At 50.7% G+C, this 18,517-nt stretch overlaps 2 protein-coding genes across 8 annotated transcripts in view; both read left to right on the top strand.

Annotated features, from left to right (window-relative positions):
• INSR (insulin receptor) overlaps positions 1-6,881 on the top strand; it is a 55,888-nt gene extending 49,007 nt beyond the window's left edge. For all 3 annotated transcript variants that reach the window (XM_054805601.1, XM_054805602.1, XM_054805600.1), the window contains one exon: positions 284-6,881. In XM_054805601.1, the coding sequence (XP_054661576.1) occupies positions 284-638 (355 nt within the window). In that variant the 3' untranslated portion in view covers positions 639-6,881. The remainder of the gene's footprint in view (positions 1-283) is intronic.
• Positions 6,882-7,722: 841 nt separating this feature from the next.
• ARHGEF18 (Rho/Rac guanine nucleotide exchange factor 18) overlaps positions 7,723-18,517 on the top strand; it is a 50,577-nt gene continuing 39,782 nt past the window's right edge. For 2 of the 5 annotated variants that reach the window (XM_054805589.1, XM_054805588.1), the window contains exons 1-3: positions 10,184-10,307; positions 16,380-16,516; positions 17,007-17,506. In XM_054805589.1, the coding sequence (XP_054661564.1) occupies positions 10,190-10,307; positions 16,380-16,516; positions 17,007-17,506 (755 nt within the window). In that variant the 5' untranslated portion in view covers positions 10,184-10,189. Of the gene's footprint in view, positions 7,890-9,309; positions 9,615-10,183; positions 10,308-11,044; positions 11,201-16,379; positions 16,517-17,006; positions 17,507-18,517 lie in introns of those variants that run through there. The other 3 variants (XM_054805590.1, XM_054805592.1, XM_054805591.1) reach the window with 3 other exon arrangements.

Genomic DNA, 18,517 nt, shown 5'->3' with positions numbered 1-18,517 from the left:
ATACACGGAGTATGTGAACTGCAGCCCCGTTTCCTTCGGAAGCTGAGTTAAGAACAATTGAAGGAATTGGAAGGAATTTTTTGATCTAGACAGAAATAGAGAAAAAGGAGTGTCAGGATCTACAGGCAAATACGGAGACTGGAAAGTGAACAAACAACTTGGAGTGTCAGAGGAGTAGCAGGTGTGGTGGGTGGTCTGACACGGACACCAGCCTTGGTCTGTGCCAGCCCTGCCGACAGAAACTGCTTCTTCCTACCCCTGACTCTTGTTTGTCCTGATCTAGGCACAGCCTGATGCAGATGTGTTGGCAGTACAACCCTAAGATGCGCCCCACCTTCATCGAGATCATCGAGATGCTGAAGGAGGACTTGCACCCCAGCTTCCACGAGGTCTCGTTCTTCTACAGCGAGGAGAACAAACCTCTGGAAACAGAGGAGTACGAGATGGACTTTGAGAACATGGAGAGCATTCCCCTCGATCCCTCCTCGTACTCGCAGAGGGACAAAGTCCTGGGGCGGGACAATGGACCCTCCATGGCTCTCAAGGGGAACTACGAAGAGCACATACCTTACACTCACATGAACGGTGGCAAGAAAAACGGGCGAATTCTCTCCATGCCCAGGTCAAGTCCTTCCTAACGCTTCCTGTTTGGCCCAAGGGTTGTGTCTGCTTTTTTTTCCCTCCACAAATCTCAGGACTCTTGTTATTGCTGCCACAGTGTATGACACACATCTACAAACTTCAGATTTTTAATCATATTATGATTAATACTTTTTTTTTTCCCAAGTTGACTGGTTGTCAGTGGATTTATCTGTGAACATAAATGGAAGAGGTTTCCATGGCTGCTGTCCCTTCTGTAACCATGGTTTCAAAACAGGAAACGACCGTGTAAGTTAAACTGAAGGAGGAGCATCCACGTTTGCCAACAAAAGACGTGAAATTTGCTGGTATCTGAGCTACAGCGTAACGGTGCGGAACAAAACTTCTGCAGGACAAAAGCTTTTCCAGTAGAATTCCAGGCTTTCAGGCATACTCTTCACTACAGCTGAAGGATTCAACACATCAGTCGGACACGCCAGATCCTCAGATTGACCAATAGCTGCTGCTTTCATACTTTTTAAATGGGTTAAATCCCAGGGGTGCGTGCGTGTGTGTGCGTGTGTGCAGTATATATATGTGGGGTGTATATGTATAGGAAAATATACACTTCTTTTTTTTTGTACATAAGTTTTGTATGTTCTCACAGAAGCTTTCCTCTTCTTGGAAGTGTGTACTTACCTTTTTTTTTTTTCCCCCCATTTCCCTGGAATGACTGAATCCCAAACAGATTATTTTTATACTAAGGACTCTTGGGAGTAGGTTTTCTCTCATTAACAAATGAGGAAAATGTGCTGGGAGCCAAAGGAGCAGAAATCTGAGATTTGTGGGTACTTTCAAGACCAAACGAAGTAGGAGTCCCCTGACCTGAGATACGGAGTTTTCTGTCCTTACAGCATTGAGTATATATATTGTTTGTTGTAACATATTTAAAAATGTCTTTGGTTTAAATTTTAACTTCATATAAATTATTGACTTTCGGGGAGGGGAAAATTTGGGGAATTGTTTGGTCTTAAAGTGGTCCAAAGATTTCAGAACGAACTAATTTTAGCTGATTACCCTTTGAGGAGCTATGAAGCACACGTTAAGTTTGTACTTGACAAGGCTTTATAACGCAGTTTCATGATTTATACAGTGCAGTCAGCTGGCTCCAGTCGAAGCCCTGAGATAAAGTAGTTGGGACTTCACTCGCTTGTTGGGGGCTGAAGGACACCAGAACATCCCAGTCCCGAGTCTCACTGCTCCTTCGCCCCTGCGTCCCTTGCTTTGCCTTCTGTGCCGCAGAAGCAACCGACAAGAGAGGACGAGCAAGAGCTCTAACCGACAAAAAGAGACACGTCAGTCTGAAGGGGGGGAGAGCAGAAGGCTCTTGGCTCTGCACGTGAAGCAGAAGCTAAATGTGACTGTGGTTAGCTACCTGCTGCCTGTCTGCTGCTGCTCAGGCGTCTGGCCTCGTGCTGCCTGCAGGTCTTCGATGTTTTCCTGAGATACCCGCACTGCCGTCCTGCACGCTTCCCAGGATGCGTGCGTTAGCTGGCTGCTTTCAGCTCTTCGGGATGTCAACTTTCGTGCTCTGGACTGTGCTTTGGTTTTGCTGCTGTTTGCGTGAAAAGATAGAACTGATCAGCGTAAGATGTTAGACGATAATTGTGAAACTAAACGTGTCTCATAGCGGTGAGGGAGTGTGCTGGCGGGGAGAAGTGTTAAAGCAAGAAATGAAGATTATCGCTGTTGCAGGCCCTTGTCATAGAGGAGGTGGTTCTAAGGGGGGAGAGAGGTGCTCGCTCCTCCTCCTGGACAAGTCCAAGAGCCAGTTTGTGCTCTCCGCCAGGAGAAAACAAGGTTCTCCTGACTTGGTCAGAGTGGGGACGCCAAGCTGGTGTGTGTGGCTTTTTATTCCAGCCTGGGCAGCGCTGCTGATTTCTCCCTGTAACCGATGAAAGGGGCTGGAGTTCATAGGGAAAGCGCCTCTCTGAGCCCACTCTGCTCAGCCGCGCTGCAGCTAAACCGGTCGGTGCAACGTCAGGGGAGGACGACGGACTCTGTGCACCACCACGAGCTATTGGGCCTTTGTGCCAGTTGAATCTGGTCCGGTCGGACAGAGGTGGAGGGTAGAGGTTGCTCACAAAGTTAGGTGGAAATTAGGCAGTCCAGACATGGGTCAGAACCTTCGATTTCAAAAGGCCTCGTTTACATTTCTTCTGCTTTACGAAGTAGTAACTGTTTAGCAGCTCTATACTACACTGCAGGAAAGAAGACATATTCTCACACTTTTCTAAGGAAGAGAAGTTTTTCTTATTAGAATTTTTTAATTTATTTTAATATATAAAACACTGTAAAAAAAAAAAACAATCAATTAGTTTTCTTAAACACACAGAACATGTAAATTTGTATCCGTAAAATCTCGGCAGGTGGATGTGGTGGGATTATTTTTGTCCTGTTCTGGTGCAGTCTACCTCAGTGTTTCTTAAGGATATTTTTAATACTACGCACCTCTAAACCTGTTTAAATATTCTGGTCTGGACCTATTGTGAATCAGGGAAAATCAATATCAACTGATTCCAATACTAGGGACCATTCACCGAAGGGAATGGGTAGGAGAACGGCTCATCACTGTTTATCGCTAATCAGAGCAGTAGTGACCAAAGGAACTGATTTACAAATTTGGATTTGATACTCTGATGTCATCCTCTTAGTTCTGCTGTGATTTTAAAAAAAAAAAAAAAAAAAAAAAGCTATTTAAATGTTTGGACTGCGGTGAACTAAAAACCTGAAAGGAGTAGACCGCTTTCTTCTGGAGCAGTGTTTGCCAGCATAGAGCAGGGACTGTCACCAGCCCTTCTTGTCAGATGCGGGTGGCTTGGTCACTGCCCTTCTCGCTGTGCACAGGTTGTCCAGAGTCCTGCCTGTAGGATCTCCTGAAACAAACCTTTCCCAGCATGTCCTTGTTCTGATAACACTTGCAGTGATCGTAACTGTGGGAGTAGAAGATATTTTCTATAACCAAACCTTGGAACCTCGTATTGGGTCTGGCTTTTAAATTTAGTTGATATTGGTTGGCCCTGTGAGTACACGTGATTTGCAACACTCAGATCACTGAACAAGGGAATATGCGTTTCGCTTTGTGGACAGGCAGTCCGTTCACATGGCTCATTGTCATCTTCACTCTGCGCCAAACAGAGCGGTTGTTTATACCCAATACTGTGCGTAAAGGTTATTCCAGTCATCCTTTCTACGTTGTGCCAAACGGGAGGAAAGGCGTATGGTGCTGGTGGCGAGGATAGCGGTTTTCCCCTTTTTAAAAACCAACAAAAAAAAAACACTAGCAGTTGCCACTTGCGGCTGGTAAAGATTACACTTACGCAACTATAGAATTAGGGAGAATAAACAAATGTCATTTGTAAAGCCTGTTTCTCACTTCTGGAAAATCCTTTACTCTCAGCCCACAGCTGATACTTTGGTCTCTATTGTTGGAAGATCCTCGCCCTGGGGATGCTGAAATCCCTCCCTTGGGTCTTGCCGGTACCTGTTCAGAGACACCAGGGCTTGCGTACAAGTTGAGATTGCATGTTCTAGATGAAACCTTCTCCATGTGGGGGGTTTCTCTTACTGAGGTGGTAGTTGTTGGAGGGTTGGATCCTGCCCTTTGTGGGCAGAGAACATCCCACTGGCAGCACCGGTCAGCGGGACAGACGTCAGCCTGTTCAGGAGCAGCTGCAGCCGCCTGTGCACAGCCTGGGGACAGGGAGGGTACAGCAAGTAGCCAGAACTTCACTGGCTCTAAAGCTGGTGAAGCAGGAGGTATAAGGAACAGCTTTCTGCGCTCCGCTGTGTTTTCTCTGAGCAAATGTTTGAAGCGCGAGACTGGAGAGGTTTCTCAGAAACGTTTGCACGTTAAATTCAATTGCCACTTCCTGAACGCCTCTTGCAAATCTGGTACTTCTCTCGCAGTACAGTGCAGCATTGCAAAGCTTGGCTGCTGGGTTAGAAACGCGTCTTTCCTGGCTGCTTGTAAATACTCTGTTGTGTTGTAAAATAGAAGAGCTAATAACATAAATTCTGTGCCAGCACTGGGTTGGGAAGGGTGATAAGAACTAGACCACGCTGCAACGAGGATATTTTCTGTTGATCGTAAAGCAGCTGTGTTGGTATGGAAGAGGCTGCTTTTAGGTTGCTAAAGGGTACTCTTAATTTATGGGTAGCATATCTCTTTCCTCCTAAATTTGTATTATAGCGACGGGACACTTTGCTTAATTTTAGTATGTTGCATTTAATGTTGGTATCTCTTTGGAAAAAATCTTAAAGTCGCTTACTGTGTTATTGACCTGACTGATGAAGGCAAATAGGAGAAGACAGGAGCAAGAAGGGTGCTGTGTCGGTTATTCTTGAGCCTCCGTTTTAGGGGAGGGAGAGACGCAATTGAGTTCCCTCTTAACGTCACTGTGATACGAAGACGGACCCTGAGGTATTCAGGGGCCCTTCACTGCGAGCAGTGATTCCTGATACCAAGACTGGAACCTTGTTTTACAAGTCAGAAGGTAAAATATCTTTGTGCCATAAAAACCTTACTCTCAAGGCTGTGCTAGGTGCTCCCGTGATCCATGTGAAATCGGTTCAGAGCCTGGAGTGAGCAAGAAGCTGCAGAAATCCCTCTGATCCTCTCGCTGCATCCCAGCCTCCCTCGAAGCTGCCCGCCGCCCTGGGGACACTCGCAGGCACAGCCACGGCTGGAACCCGGTCCCCTCCGCAAAAGAGCCGATGCCCCCCAATAGTTTCCTGTGCGCGTGGTCCAGGGAAAGGAGCTGTTGAATGGATTGGAATCAAGAAATAGTTCAGAAATACATGAAATTCAAAATAAGATTAGTTTGAGTATTTGTATGAACTTAATTGAATTTGGCCTTTTTATTACCTTCTGCTTGGCTCTGTGTTAACTCTGCTTGGATTCTACGTGAATGTTGGTCTCAGAACATTAACACGTTCGACCTGTTCTGTTCCGGCTTGCCTTGTTACGCGTATCACAAGAGCGAAGCCAGTCGTACAATTGACTTTTGGAAGAACCTGACTGTTCAAAAGCAATTCTAAAGCTACCGTTTTTAGCAAATCTGCTGTCGTTAAATGTGTATTTCTTTTTAAAATGAAATTGCTTGTCCTTATCAAAGTAAGCACTTATTCTTGCAGTTTCAGCAAATTAACTGCAGCACAATGCAAGCTATAAGGGGACAGGTAGAAAATGACTTTTTAAATATTGTATAATAAAGTTAGTATTAACTCCTACAGAGTTGGGTTTTTTTGCCAACAGATTTGCAATCGGCAAGAAATTATGTTTCTGGTAGTCGTTTTTGTTCCGAGTCCAGTGTTCCCACTGATGGTACGAAATAAGTTTCTTTTTCTCAGTCCAGAAAGTCCCTGTGGGAGCTGGGTCCGGCCAGCTGGGAGGACCTGGGATAGTTCTGGCAGCTAAAAGAAACCACCAGCGGAGCTGAAATGTGGGCACAGATGAGTCCCAGCTTGCTGAGTCCCAGCCCCTGTTAAGTCCTGGTGTCACCAGTAAAGCTTGAGCTCAGGACTGATCACCTGAGAGGCCTGGGCTGGGCTCGATACCAAAGCTTTTCAGGTAATCCAGATTTTCCCAGCAGCATCCATGGCACTTCCACCATCTTAGGTGATGAATTCTTCTGCCATAACCGAGTCCCGTGCAGCCTGGCTGACAGGGAATTTTAGAAAGGCCACTTCTAAATCTGAAAAGAGAGAATGTTCTTTAAAAAGGAAAAGCGTTTCCTTTTGCTTTAGTTTGGGGAATGATTTTGTTCTTGGAGTATCAAAACTGGTTTGTGTTTGAGGACGTGGATGGATGGGGGTACTGGACATCGGCTTTATCAAACACAGCCAAAAGCAAATGCTTTCTGCTTGCACTTAAAGAAACTAAAGACAGTTTCAGTTACACGTGAAGTGATGTTCTGTGAAGTCTTTTTTTTTTTCTTTTTCTGTTTAATCTTGCTGCTCCCACCTTTCTCTTTGCATATCTAAGGTTCCAGAATACAAATAGTATTGCAGATACCTCTTGTTTGAAATAAAGGATCAAATGTGCCATGATTTTTTTTTTTTTAAAAGGAAGGAAAAAAAAAAGAAAAACCTTCCCCCTTGGTTTTTTTTCAATGTTTTCATATATAAGAGCCAAGCAGTGACATGTACAGAAAGTATCTTTGAATATTAAGGAAAAAATCTTGCTGTGTGTCAGAATATTGAACAATTAACTGTTTATATTAAAATTCTGAATAAATTATCCAAGAATAACTCTGTTCATTTTGTGTCTGCTGTCTGTGCAGCACTGAATGCTGCTTTACCACAGAGAAAGCACTAAATTCGTATTTTGGAATAAGCAATACTTTCAGTTGCAAAATGAATGGTGTTAAAAAAAACCAACACCAGATCTGCCAATTTTAGGCTTGTGGTCTGAACCGGTTTAACTCCTCTGCCCGGTGGCCTGGATGATCCACACTGGGCTGCGTCCTCACCGTGGGCTTCTCAGCAGCCTGATCCCGTCGGGTAAACATTGGTAAAGGGATTCCTTCTGCCTGAAACAGCGAGAGCTGCTGCTCTGTGCTGTAATTCTGTTATTTCCAAGTGCACGCACCCAGGCTTCCCTCCCTGTAGGCAATTTAAAAAAAAAAAAAAAAAAAAAAGTCGGAGGATCTGCTTCATCCCTGTCTTGCTGTAACCAGATTTGCCCCGGAAACCATCTCACCTTCTGCTCTGCAGCAGGCCACTCGAAGGGTAAAATCTTTTGAACTCAAATCTTGTTTTGTTTCACCAGAGGTGAGATTTCCTTCCTGATCAGCTGCACCAACGCGGTGGAGGACTTACTGTTGCTATTTTTTTTTCTCACTATTTCATTGCTCAGTTAAGGTATCCTGCTTTCCTTCCACTCAGCAAAATCGTTCAGTGTCGTCCTGTTCCTCGTAGCCTTGGGATCGCCACCGCCCGAGCCGGGGGCTGATGGCCGAGTGGGATGCTGCAGCAACGCAGCTGGTGGAATTAATGGGTTTGGTTTAATATTTCCTTCCCCATGGCTCTGTCCAGGCACAGTATGATTTGCCCTGCTGCCTGGCTGGCAGCCTGTGCCGTAGCCCTGGCCCTTCGTGCCTCGGCCCTGGCGATGGTCTTTTCCTGCCCAACCTGAATGTGCAGTTTGGGGCTGCTCTGGACACACGTGGAGCTCTGTCGTGCCCAGCCTGCCCCTCAGAAGGACCCAGAGATAGCGTTGGACACGCGTGCAATCAATTGTTATCAAAGTGAGTAGCGTGATTTTGTTTTTGCAAAAAGTGCTGCTTTTTTGGAAGGGTCGAGGTGAATCCTAACCATGCTCCTGGCCCTGGTCCCTGACAAGTTCCAGTAACGGTTTCCTCAGCCCAGGGCTGGGATGGGCTGGGAGGGAGATGATGGTGCTGGTTGAACAGAAAATGTGCAGTGCTGATGCCACCTAGTGCCTCTGAACGTGGGACTGGACAAGGCAACCGGAGCTGGCTGTGCTCTGCCCACCTCCTGTCCGGACACACCGAGGAGCTCAGCTGGCCTTCAGCTCTTTCCTAAGCCCATCTGGAATTCTCCTACCAGGAGAGAGATGAGAAACAAACTGGTATTTTAAGATGTTTTGGAGTTGCTTCTTCTGGCACAGGCTTGTTCTCTGGGGATCCTAAAATGCAAAATTAAGCAAAGCCACAAAACTTGGACTTGCTGTCATGGGAGGTTTGCTGCCCGCTGGCCTCTCTGGGATGCTGTGGAGAAGCTGCCAAGGCTCGGCCAGCCCTCGCGCTGTTATCCCTCATCGCTCTTCCAGGCTGCCTGCACAGCTCTACTTTGGTAACCCCCAAACCATGCCAGACATGGGGCAGGAGGAGCAGATCTCATTTGTTCTCATTTGAGCTGAGGACAAGTCACCATCCCGTCAGCCAGGGCAGCTGCCTGGTCTTTAGGAGCAGCCCTGATCTCTGATACTAATCGAGCTCTTGTGGACTTCAGAGAAATTAAACGTTAATTCCTCTTTGCTCTTGCGGTTTCCTGGAGCACGGGGTAATTGCTATTCCAAGCGCTGCCAAAGCTGCGGTCTCTGAGTAATTGGAGTGTGAGTGGATCTTGTTCTGATTAGGGCTTGGCCAGGGCTGGCGTGTGCTCGGGGCGGTGGGATGGGGAGCATGCATCAGCCCACGGGGCTTGTTGGGAAGGAGCGAATGGCTGTGCTGAGGGCTCTGCCTGCCGGACCGCACACGGCGAGGGCAGGGGGATCACTGCCTCGTCCCGAACCACGCTCACTTTGGGAGCTGAAGTGTCTGTCTCTCACCCACACGGATGCCTATGGCCAGCATGGGCATTTCTGTGCCTTGTTACTGCTTCATCCCGTGTAGGACTGAGACCTGCTGAGCTTCAAGGTCTCTGTTGTTGCCCAAAGTCAACCCATAACAGCAAAGATGAAGGACTCGTTAACAGGAGCCCTGTGCGAGGCCTTGCTGCCCCTGGCAGGAGGCTAACGAGTGATGGTGCAACGAGCCCACAGGCTCAGCCGTGTGTGCCAGTCTCACAGCGTGCATAAAGCGGTTTTTCTCTGAACGGAACAGGAAGCAGTTTGTGGCAATTGCTGTCCTTGCAGCCATCACTGGTTCAGCAGCTCTCCAGGCCCCCCGCACCGGGCGTTTTGGGGTGCACGACCCCCTCTGGCCAATTCTGCTGGACCCTCCCAGAGCCCCGATGCCCGCGAGGGTGGGAGCGAGCATTGGGGCAGCACCGGGGCTGCCACTGAAGGAAAAGCAGCATGGGAGGGGCGGGTTTGTTTGTGCCGTCAGAAAGGGGAAGTGGTGAGATGGTTGAGCCAGAGGCCCCCGTGAGCAAACCGGCTGCACGGCTGCTGCTTCCCTGATGAGTCTCCGCTTCTTGATTTGCACCAGCAGCTGGAGAAGAAGCCAGGGCTGTCAGGTGCAAGGATGCATGGGGAACCCACCAGAGAGATGCCGCCAGTCCTCAGGGTAAGTCACTCTCTGCACAAGCTCCATACCACCACAACGGGGTTGTTGCTCATCTTCCTCGAGGCCTCGTGAGGAAGCAGTCTGTCTTGGAGCCAAAAGTCCTGGGCTTCATTCAGCCTCCCCCCCTGCATGCGCTTGAAGGCAAAAGGTGGGCTGGGGAGCCGCAGCCTACAAGGAGCTTCACTCTGCTGCGAGGAAAGAGGAGGAGATGAGGTTGGGGTTTAACCCACAGTATGTCCCCATGGGTGGCTCTGGAGCAGTGCTGGGGTGGCTGAACACCCTACAGGTGCTGCTCTCATCTCCCGCTGTGTCACAGCTGAAGGTTTGCAAGGTCACCTTGGTGCCACCCACAGTTTGGGCTGGGCACAAGAGGGGTCCATGCCTGGGTGCCCCAAATCCCTCTCCAAACTGCCCACTCCAGGTCTGGGCACCCGTGATATCGGGGATATCGACGCAGAGGGGATGTGGGGAGGGCTGTGCTGGGCAGATCACGCTTTGGGGTTTGTGGCCAGGAAAGGGAAATGCTCTTCACTACCCGCCTTTGCATAATACCAGACCAGTGAGGGCTCCATGCCATGGGGTGCCTGTGGCTGTTCCCAAACTGGCTGGGCTCCGCTCAGCGAGGCCACAAGCGTGAGCTGAACAGCAGGGAGAAGGTTCGGTCTGGCCCAGGAGCCCAGCAGCCACCCAGGGGTAAAACTCAGCTGCTTCAGCCTCATCAAGGGGTTGAGAGCAAAGTTTGGAGCCAGGCCCGGCTGTGCGGCTGGTGCCAATGGGGAGCAGCGGGCTTGGAAACCTCAGGGTGGGGAACTTGGTCTCTTGGGCAGTTTGGAGATAGCTCCCACCTGCGTCCTGGTGCGGGAGAGCTGAGAAGGACTTGGAGAAAGGTCCTCACCAGGGGATGGGGACTTGCTGCGAGCTGCAAGATGCTGCTGATGTTGCAGACGGTCAGGGTCTCGTGCCTTCCCTTGCAGAGGCTCTGCTGTGGCACTTGAAAATGATGCCAAAGGTGCAAATATCAAGCTTGTGGTCTTAACTCTTACCCTACGTTGACGGTGAAGGTGATGCTTAGCCAGGTGAAAGTTCTGCCCCTGCAGAACTGCCTTGAAGGTGGTGGTTTATCAGGCTGACAGCTGATAATCGTGAATGGAGCAGAGAGGGGAAGGGGGTTATGGTGTGTTAACAGCTTGTTTTCTGTTTCTATCTGCGAGGCTGGAGCAGTGTTCGGGGGTTGTGTGTGCTCTTGTGCCACTAATCCCCGAGGCCCCACTGTAGGAAGCTACTGACCCGTCACACAGGTGGGAACGCCAGAGACCAGGAATTTCTCTCTGGCTACAGCTTCCATCAGCTGATACTTCTGACAAAACACTTGGCTTCTCCACTCCCCCCTTGGCAGCCCCTGGGCTGCAGCCTGCAGTGCTGCCTTAGACCGCGCTGAGCTCTGCCGTGCTCTGTGCTGTCGTCTCCTGCTAGGGGTTATACCTTGCACGGGGCTCAGGAGGGCTCCCAAATGTCAGACTCGCTGCTCAACCACTCCTGGCCGTCGTTCTCAAAGCGCTGGAAGAAGAGATGGTCCTTTAAGCGAGGTAATGGCCTGTGCCCGGGGAGAGCGGTCTGAGCCGTGTGTCAGGAGCTGCGCTACTGCAGGGCGGTCGGGAGAGCCTGTCCCGGACGAGCAGGTAGCAAAGAGTGCTGGGGGTCCCCAGGGAGGGCTTGGTGTTGGGTGCACCCCGCGCCTCTCTGCAAGGGACACTGCCAAAGTGTTGGTTAATGCTTTTCCTTCTGTTCCATCTTCTTTTCAAGGCACGTTAACACTTTTAGGAGCCGGGTAATGGGTTAAATATCAGCCTTCTGGTTTTGTAATAAATTTGTTTCATTGCTGCCAGTGAGCTGGAGGTCCCAGGGTTTGCAGACAGCTGTCTCTGCACGGCTGCCTGGCGAGGGCTGAGCCTTATGTCGAGAGTTTGGTGTTGTAGCAGATGCTGAGGAAAAGATTCCTCCGGTCTTTCGGAGCAGGCTGCCGAGCACAGCCCCCGTGTTCGGAGCAGAGTCTGGGCTCACAGTGTCCAACAGTGGGGACGGGAAATGCCAGCAATGGTGTGAACTGGCCTCGTTCCTGCACGCAGTGCCGTGACTTGGGAAGAGGGAAGTGAGAGCCCTGGGAAGTGAGACATTTGCAGTCCTGGAGGAGATGGACACTGCTGTATTCACCTGCAAATGCTGCCTTCAGGCTGATGTTTTCGAGTACCTTTATCTGTGGCATTAGAGCTCTTGATACTCTTTCTCTCTCGTTATTCCCCCACTCCCCAGTTCTCTTCTGATGTGGATGTGCAGGAGAACAAGATCCAAACTGTGAACAGTCCAGGGAAGGTTAATTCAGAGCAGGAGGCCAGGTGATGCAGACTCTGATCTGTGGTGAGCCCCGGCTAGGACACCCCACTCCAGCCTCCCCAGTGCCATGCCTGCTGGGGCAGTTATGGGCTCACTGGGAAGGCTCAGGTGGGCTAATTTCTATAATAAATAAATTGGCCTCACGGTGCTTGCAAACGCTGGCTGCTTTGGAGGGTGTCTCAGTAGAACCCTCTCCCCCCCAGCAAGTGCTTGCGGAGCAGTTTGTCCCACTGGGGCTTGTGCTGTGGGCACAAAACATTCCGGTCTGGCTCAGCTCCTCTCCTGGCACTGGCGTTCTGCACCGTGGCAGTCACTGGTCCGCATGGGACCTTCCCTCAGTGCCTGGCAGAGTCACTGGTAGAAGCTGCACGGTGACTTTTTCCTGTGACTTGGCAAGTATCAGAGGGGCGGCGAATCCCCCTCAGCTCTGCCGAGACCCTTCAGCTGAGAGGGAGGTGAGGACCGCACTGGCTCCCCACTCCCCTGGCCCTTCATGCCCAAAACCCAGGCCCCAAATGCAGTGATAAGACAGCAGCTCGCTGTACAGTATGTTACACTGTTGGACAGCTTATCTTCTCCCCTCCTCCACCCCGCACCGCATGAGCCAATCCCCACCGGTGCCAATGGCCGATGACGTGGGGCCCAGACCAGGCGAAGGACTGTACTTCATCCCATTTTGGCTCAGCGAGCTTAGCACTTGCTTCACAGAGGTTTTACCCTATAGCTCTGCACTCCCAGCAGGGCAGTACATAAAGGGCAGCTGGTGTGGGGTCAGCAGGAGACGGAATAACTTTTTTTTCTTGTTCATAATGCTCTCCATGGTTTCCCAACCGTTTCTACCTCTGATTGCTGGGAAATGCCCAGACGCTCTGGTCTTCCTCCTGGGATCGTTTCACTTCAGCAGAACTAACCAGCGCCTTTGTCCCGCTGTGTTTGGTGTGGCCTTTCCCCAGTGGAAACGCAGAGAGTGTTTGATGCTTGGAGGACGTGACCCACATGGCGAGAGCTCCCATCCCACGTTTCCTCGTGTTTCCCCTGCCAGCGCCAGCCTGGCTTCATGGTCACTCAGGGACTGGCAGCATCCTGCACCAGGCAATGGAGCGGACAGGTGAGGACAGGTCATGGCTGGCAGAGCTCGTTCCACCGCTGGCTGCTCGGGTGCTGTTTCCTGCTGTGACACTTGTGAGTGCCTCTCCAGCAAGGGAAATCAGCAGTGGCAGGAGGGAGGTTTCAACTGTAGGTCTGAATTGGAAGTATTTAAATCTTTGTTGGATCCCAGTGGCCTTGTGTGCAGTTACAGCAACATGGAGTTTTCTTCCTCGAGACAAACCAGCTCGGCTGGCTGATCCCACTGTCCCCACAGCATCAAAACCCTCGAGACTGTCCCAGACTGTCACATGCAGCGGATGCCTGTCACTACTTCCTTCCTCCCCACACAGGAGCCCAGAGTCATCACGTTTCTCCTGCCGGGAAGTTCTGGCAAAGTGCAGCAGGGCCCCGCTCGTGTGCAGGACCTGCCCGGCCCAGCCAGCGATGCTTCCTCCCCAACTCTGCCTTGGGAATTCCTCTGCTGAGGCTGCTCCCTGCAGCAATAACCTTTTATGGTTTCCAGCCAGAGGCGAATTAAGCAACTGCAATACCTAATCTGCTTAATGTTCCCCTAAAGCAAACAGCGTACGTTCTTGAAAGTGTCATTTTGTCATCCCATCTCCAGCTTCAGCTGAGTAAAGGTGAACGCTGCTGTCTGCCAGGGCCTGGGGAGCTGAGATGCTCCATCCCCTTCCCACCATGCCGCAGCTAGACGGAGCTTGGGTCCTTCCAAACAGGCTCAAGCACAGAGTCCAGGAGCATCCAGAGGCTCCAGAGTTTGCCATACTTGCCGATATACGAGTGACCACCTCAGTCATGGATCTAGGGATGTTCACAGCCCCTCAGACCTGCCTCCCTCCTGTGCATGCTCCATGCTGGCCTCTCCCTGCTCATCATGCCAGAACCTGATGCCTGAAAGCGTTTTTCCCTCGTGAGCCCCTCCAGCAGCGCCCCCCTTGCCTGAGTTGTCTGCACAGCTCGGCTCTATAGATGGTGCCAGCCCAGCATCAACCAACTGAGGCGTTAGATGCGGGGAGCCCTGAATTGTCATGTCTGGCGCTCACACATTGCCTAAAATGGTCTCCCCATCGCTGTAGCCCTGTGCACGCTGTGTGCTGCTGCCTAACGGCCGCTGCCGCCAAGTTCACCGGAGGTTGGCTGCAAACCTGATTTATCACGTGTTGAACGGGAGTGTCTGAAATCTCCAAGGAGGATATAAGTTGTTTGGTGGGCCTGGAGGGGGTCTGTTGACTGCAGCCTATGTCTTGGCCGAATCCCGAGCCCCACATGGCACAGGCAGAGCACACGGAATATTTTCCAGATCTCTGAGGAGCTGACTCTGTTCCAGGGATCCACTTCAGAGCTGCAGCCTGGAGCCTGGTGCAGGCCCAGAGTAGCCTTGGCAGGACAGCCGGACCCTGCCTGGGAGGAAAAAAACCTCTTTGTTTTAGCTAAACCTGTGGGCCAGGGCTCTGGCCTCTGTCAGCTCCTGCAGCTACCTCCCTGCCGCCTCTCGGGGCTTTGCTGCATTCTCTGTGGGTAGTTCGCTGCTGCAAGGGATGGCTAGGGCAGGGAATCTCCTTTTTCTTCCTTCCTTGGGCTTTGAGGGGAAGCAGTGTTTGTCCTGGTCCCCCTGGGATCCTCCCCATCATCTGGTTGCTCCTCCTTCTACCTCAGCCTTCCTCCCAACCTGTTTGGGGGTTCAGTGGCTTTTACTGCCCACTGACATCTTTGGCTGCTCAGCTTCCTCCACGCTAATGCCAAAACCTGCACTGGTTCGAATGTGTTTTCACTTCAAAATGCTGATTTTTGATTACAAGGTGATTAGAGGCAATCCAGGTGCATCTGAGGAAAGCAAAAGGTGACGTTCAATAGCTCAGTAAACCTCCCCCAGTTTTATAGATAGAGCATTACAGATGTGGCTCATGGACATCCTGGGTGGAAATTTGTCTATTAATTAAAAAAGTCTTGTGAAGTAAATTCTATAACCTTGCTAGAAAGCCTGTTTCAAATTTTCCCTGCTCTTATAGTTAGAAAACCCTTAATTAAAATAGTGGCTTCACAGAGTGCTTTCTTTCTATATTATTTATAGACCCTCATTTGCAATTACCACATACGTTTAAACACACCAAACACTCCTTAAAACAGAAAATCTGGCATCTGCAGTGTGCAGCAGAATCCAAGGAACAAACCTCCAAACTCTCCCTCACGTTTGTTGCCTTTTTCTAGTTGGCACCACGCAATTTCTGGCTGCATTGCATAGCATTAAAACCCACAGCAGGATGCAAGATTTCCAAGAGTGTGTTTTTTTAACAGTATCTTCCTCATATTCATTTTTTTTTATACTTGGCTTTCCTGGAGTATGATGGGTTTCTAGCAGTTTCTTGCTGTTTTTTTCCCGTTGGCTAGATATGGCCGCTTACAGTCTCTTGCTATTGTTCTCTCCACCTTCAGAGATCCACCACGGTTCTTCAGCCAACAGCCTGGCTTTTTTCCATTCGCCTCAACTGTATGTATCTCGAAGGAATAAAAGGCCTCCGTGAGTCATGCGATGGTTTAGAGATCATGGCTAAGGTTTACAGTGTGTCTCGTTACATAGGAATGTGCTTCAGTCAGCTGGACCATCTATTGTACCATGAAGCACATCCAGACCTTGTTTTTGTTTCCCAGTGAATTATCAGATGGTGTACACACACTCAGGTTCACGCACGCTTAGCACTCCTGAGTGGGGAAAATCCACATGAGAACGCCAGCACCAGGAGAATTACATGTTCGCGCTACTGCTCTGCTCATTTAGCGTTGTCTGGAGCCACTAATGTGCCTCCAGTCTGGCCTCCCAGTGGCACCCTTTATTCCTTAAGGATGAAAATAACATCAGTCAGTATTTATTTTTTTTCACAGATTCCTGCTTTAAAGGTCCATAATGTCAATAACAGCTGTCACAGTGTGCTTAACTCTTCTGTTTTACTTTGGAAACAGCCTCTGCAGCATAGGACATCCTACGAGGGTCTGGCTGGGATGGTGCAAGCCTGGTCTCTGCCCTTGCACATGCAGTGGCTTGAGGGATGAAGTCTCTGCTCTTAGGGGACCCCTGCGCCGGGTTCCCACAGGATCAAGGCTGCCGAGGTCCTGAGATAGCCTGCCAGTGCCTGTCTGCAAGGGGCGAGGGAGCAGAGGGCCACATGGAGCGTTTCAGTGCTGCCTAATGTCACCTCTCTGTGCCTGGCTGGTTTCACATCCGTCTTGGCCATCTGCTCACACGCTCTGACCTTCTCTGTCTTGCAGGGTCCGACTGCAAGCCATGCTTACGGGAATTCACTGACCGCAGCACCCCTACTTTGGAGTATCACAACCCCAAAAGCTTCCTCCCGTCCCTGATTGCTGAGGATGACACTTTCTGCAGCAGCATGGCTGAAGAAAAGGCAAGTGTCCCCTTTCCTTCTGCTACCACCATGCAAGGTAGGGGCTGGGGTGAGCAAACCGGGTGGTCAGCACCATAATCAGAGGGGCTGTGGTGGAATAAGGATGGGGCAAAGGGGTCCAGATCCACACAGTCAAGGAATACAAGGTTATATTGCTTCTGCTGCTGGGAGAAATTGTAACTCTCTGCTTCACATTGGCATTAGGGGGAATAAGGCCCAGCGAGATCTCGGGGGCTGGAGGAAGCCGAGCTGCTGGGGCTGGGGCAGGTCTGGCTGTGAGGTGCAGTAGGAAAGTGCTGCTATTAGAGAGTCTGGGTTGAGAAACCCAGCTGCAGGCCTGGCCCTGCTAGCTGCAAGTGGGCTCTTGGCCATGAGGAGGGACAGAAGAGCAGCTCTGGCTCCGCACGGGAGGTCTCCCCCTTCGCAGGAGGCGTGCAGGGCTCTCAGATGGGATTTGTGTGCTCAGGCTAAGCTGTCATGGCCTTTGCAGGAGGACTCATCTTCCACAGAGCTGGATGTCCCAGCAGTGGACTTGCACAGCAGCACGGAGGATCTCCTCTCAGACTCTGCTCTCCATGGCACAGAGTATTACCGAGATCTGGGACTCCTGAGCCCAACGATTGCCAAAACAGCACCAGAGACGGCAGTGCAGCCAGAACAAGCAACCCAGGCTGTGTCTGCTATTCGCTTATTGGAAGAGAGACCAGGGGCTCTGAGCAAAATGTCTGTGGATGTTGCTTTTTCCAATCCCATTTCCTGCTCAGTACGTTACGGTGAAGCCGACTGCCGCTTTCTGAACAAAGGCCACGTTTCCTCCTGTGCAGCGGTGCCGGAAGATGGTACCGGCACTTCCGAGTGTCCTGCAGAGGCAGGCAAAGAGCTGGACCTGCAGGAAGCCAAGGAGTCCTTCCCCACGCTGGTGAGGTCTATGTCTACCTCTCGGAGGCACAGCTGGGAGAGCCCTTTATCACCTGTGGACTGCAAGCGCAGGTAAAGCAGGGCTGTGGGTGATATTTGATGTATATGGTACAATGATGCTGTGTGAGGCTGGAGCGATCGCACTGCCCTGAGCTCTAGCTGCTGCTGGGTGGTCTCCCTCCCTTGGCAGCATCTGCCAAAGCAGCTGGACACCTACTGCTCGTGTTGGGTGGGATGTGGAGGGACCAATGCTAGGGCAGCAAGAGGCTTTAGTATCTCCTTGGAAGACACTCTTTTCCTGGTCTTGGGGCCCAGAAGAGGATCTCTCATTTGGGGAGAGCTCATTTCTGTCTGCAGGGAACCTTGAACAGCATCAGCTGCCCTGATGGCCTCCATCCTCTGGCTCAAAGGGAACCGTGCCCACCCCAGAGGAGTTAAGAGAGCTCTGTCAAGCGCTTTTTTCTCTTGTCTGTGAGTCGGCTTGGTGGGGCCTGTCCTCCAGCCCTTTGTCTTCCACGTGGCTGCAGAGGAGTGTATTTTGTAGCGTGATGCTGAGCTCTGGCTGGGAGCAGTTTCCAGGCCTGGCATTACTGCCGTGCTGTGCTTTGGTCACGTGAATGCCTTGGGCTCCAGGTTCCTACATGCATGCTTTCCCTCCTGACGAATGTATTGATCTCCCGGATGACTGGGAGTTAGGTGCAAGCCAACAAGGACTATTTTTAAATCTCTCCTCCTTATACGGTACCCTAAAATTATCTCAGCCTGAAATCTTGGCAGTTCTTTATCAAGCTCAGACTTTGGTTCTCAGACCTATTGTTGTTCCATGGGCCGTGGATCATTCACAGTTTGTGCTGTGTAACAGGCACATGAGCAGCGGCGGGCACAGAGCGGCTGTCAGTGGCAGGGACTCGCTGGATCCCCTCGCTGGATGATTAAGCATGTGTGAGCACAAGGCCAGGGATGGGGAATACGCCCCGCTGTCCCCTAAGCAAATGCTTCCTTAAGCCTGTCTCTGGCAACAGGAACGAAGTGACAGTGATCTGCAGACAGAACCCATGCAGACAGTAAGATTTTCCACTGAGC

Source organism: Grus americana, chromosome 28 (genome assembly GCF_028858705.1).
Source record: "Grus americana isolate bGruAme1 chromosome 28, bGruAme1.mat, whole genome shotgun sequence".
NCBI lineage: Eukaryota > Metazoa > Chordata > Aves > Gruiformes > Gruidae > Grus > Grus americana.
This window is presented reverse-complemented; position numbering and strand designations above follow the sequence as displayed.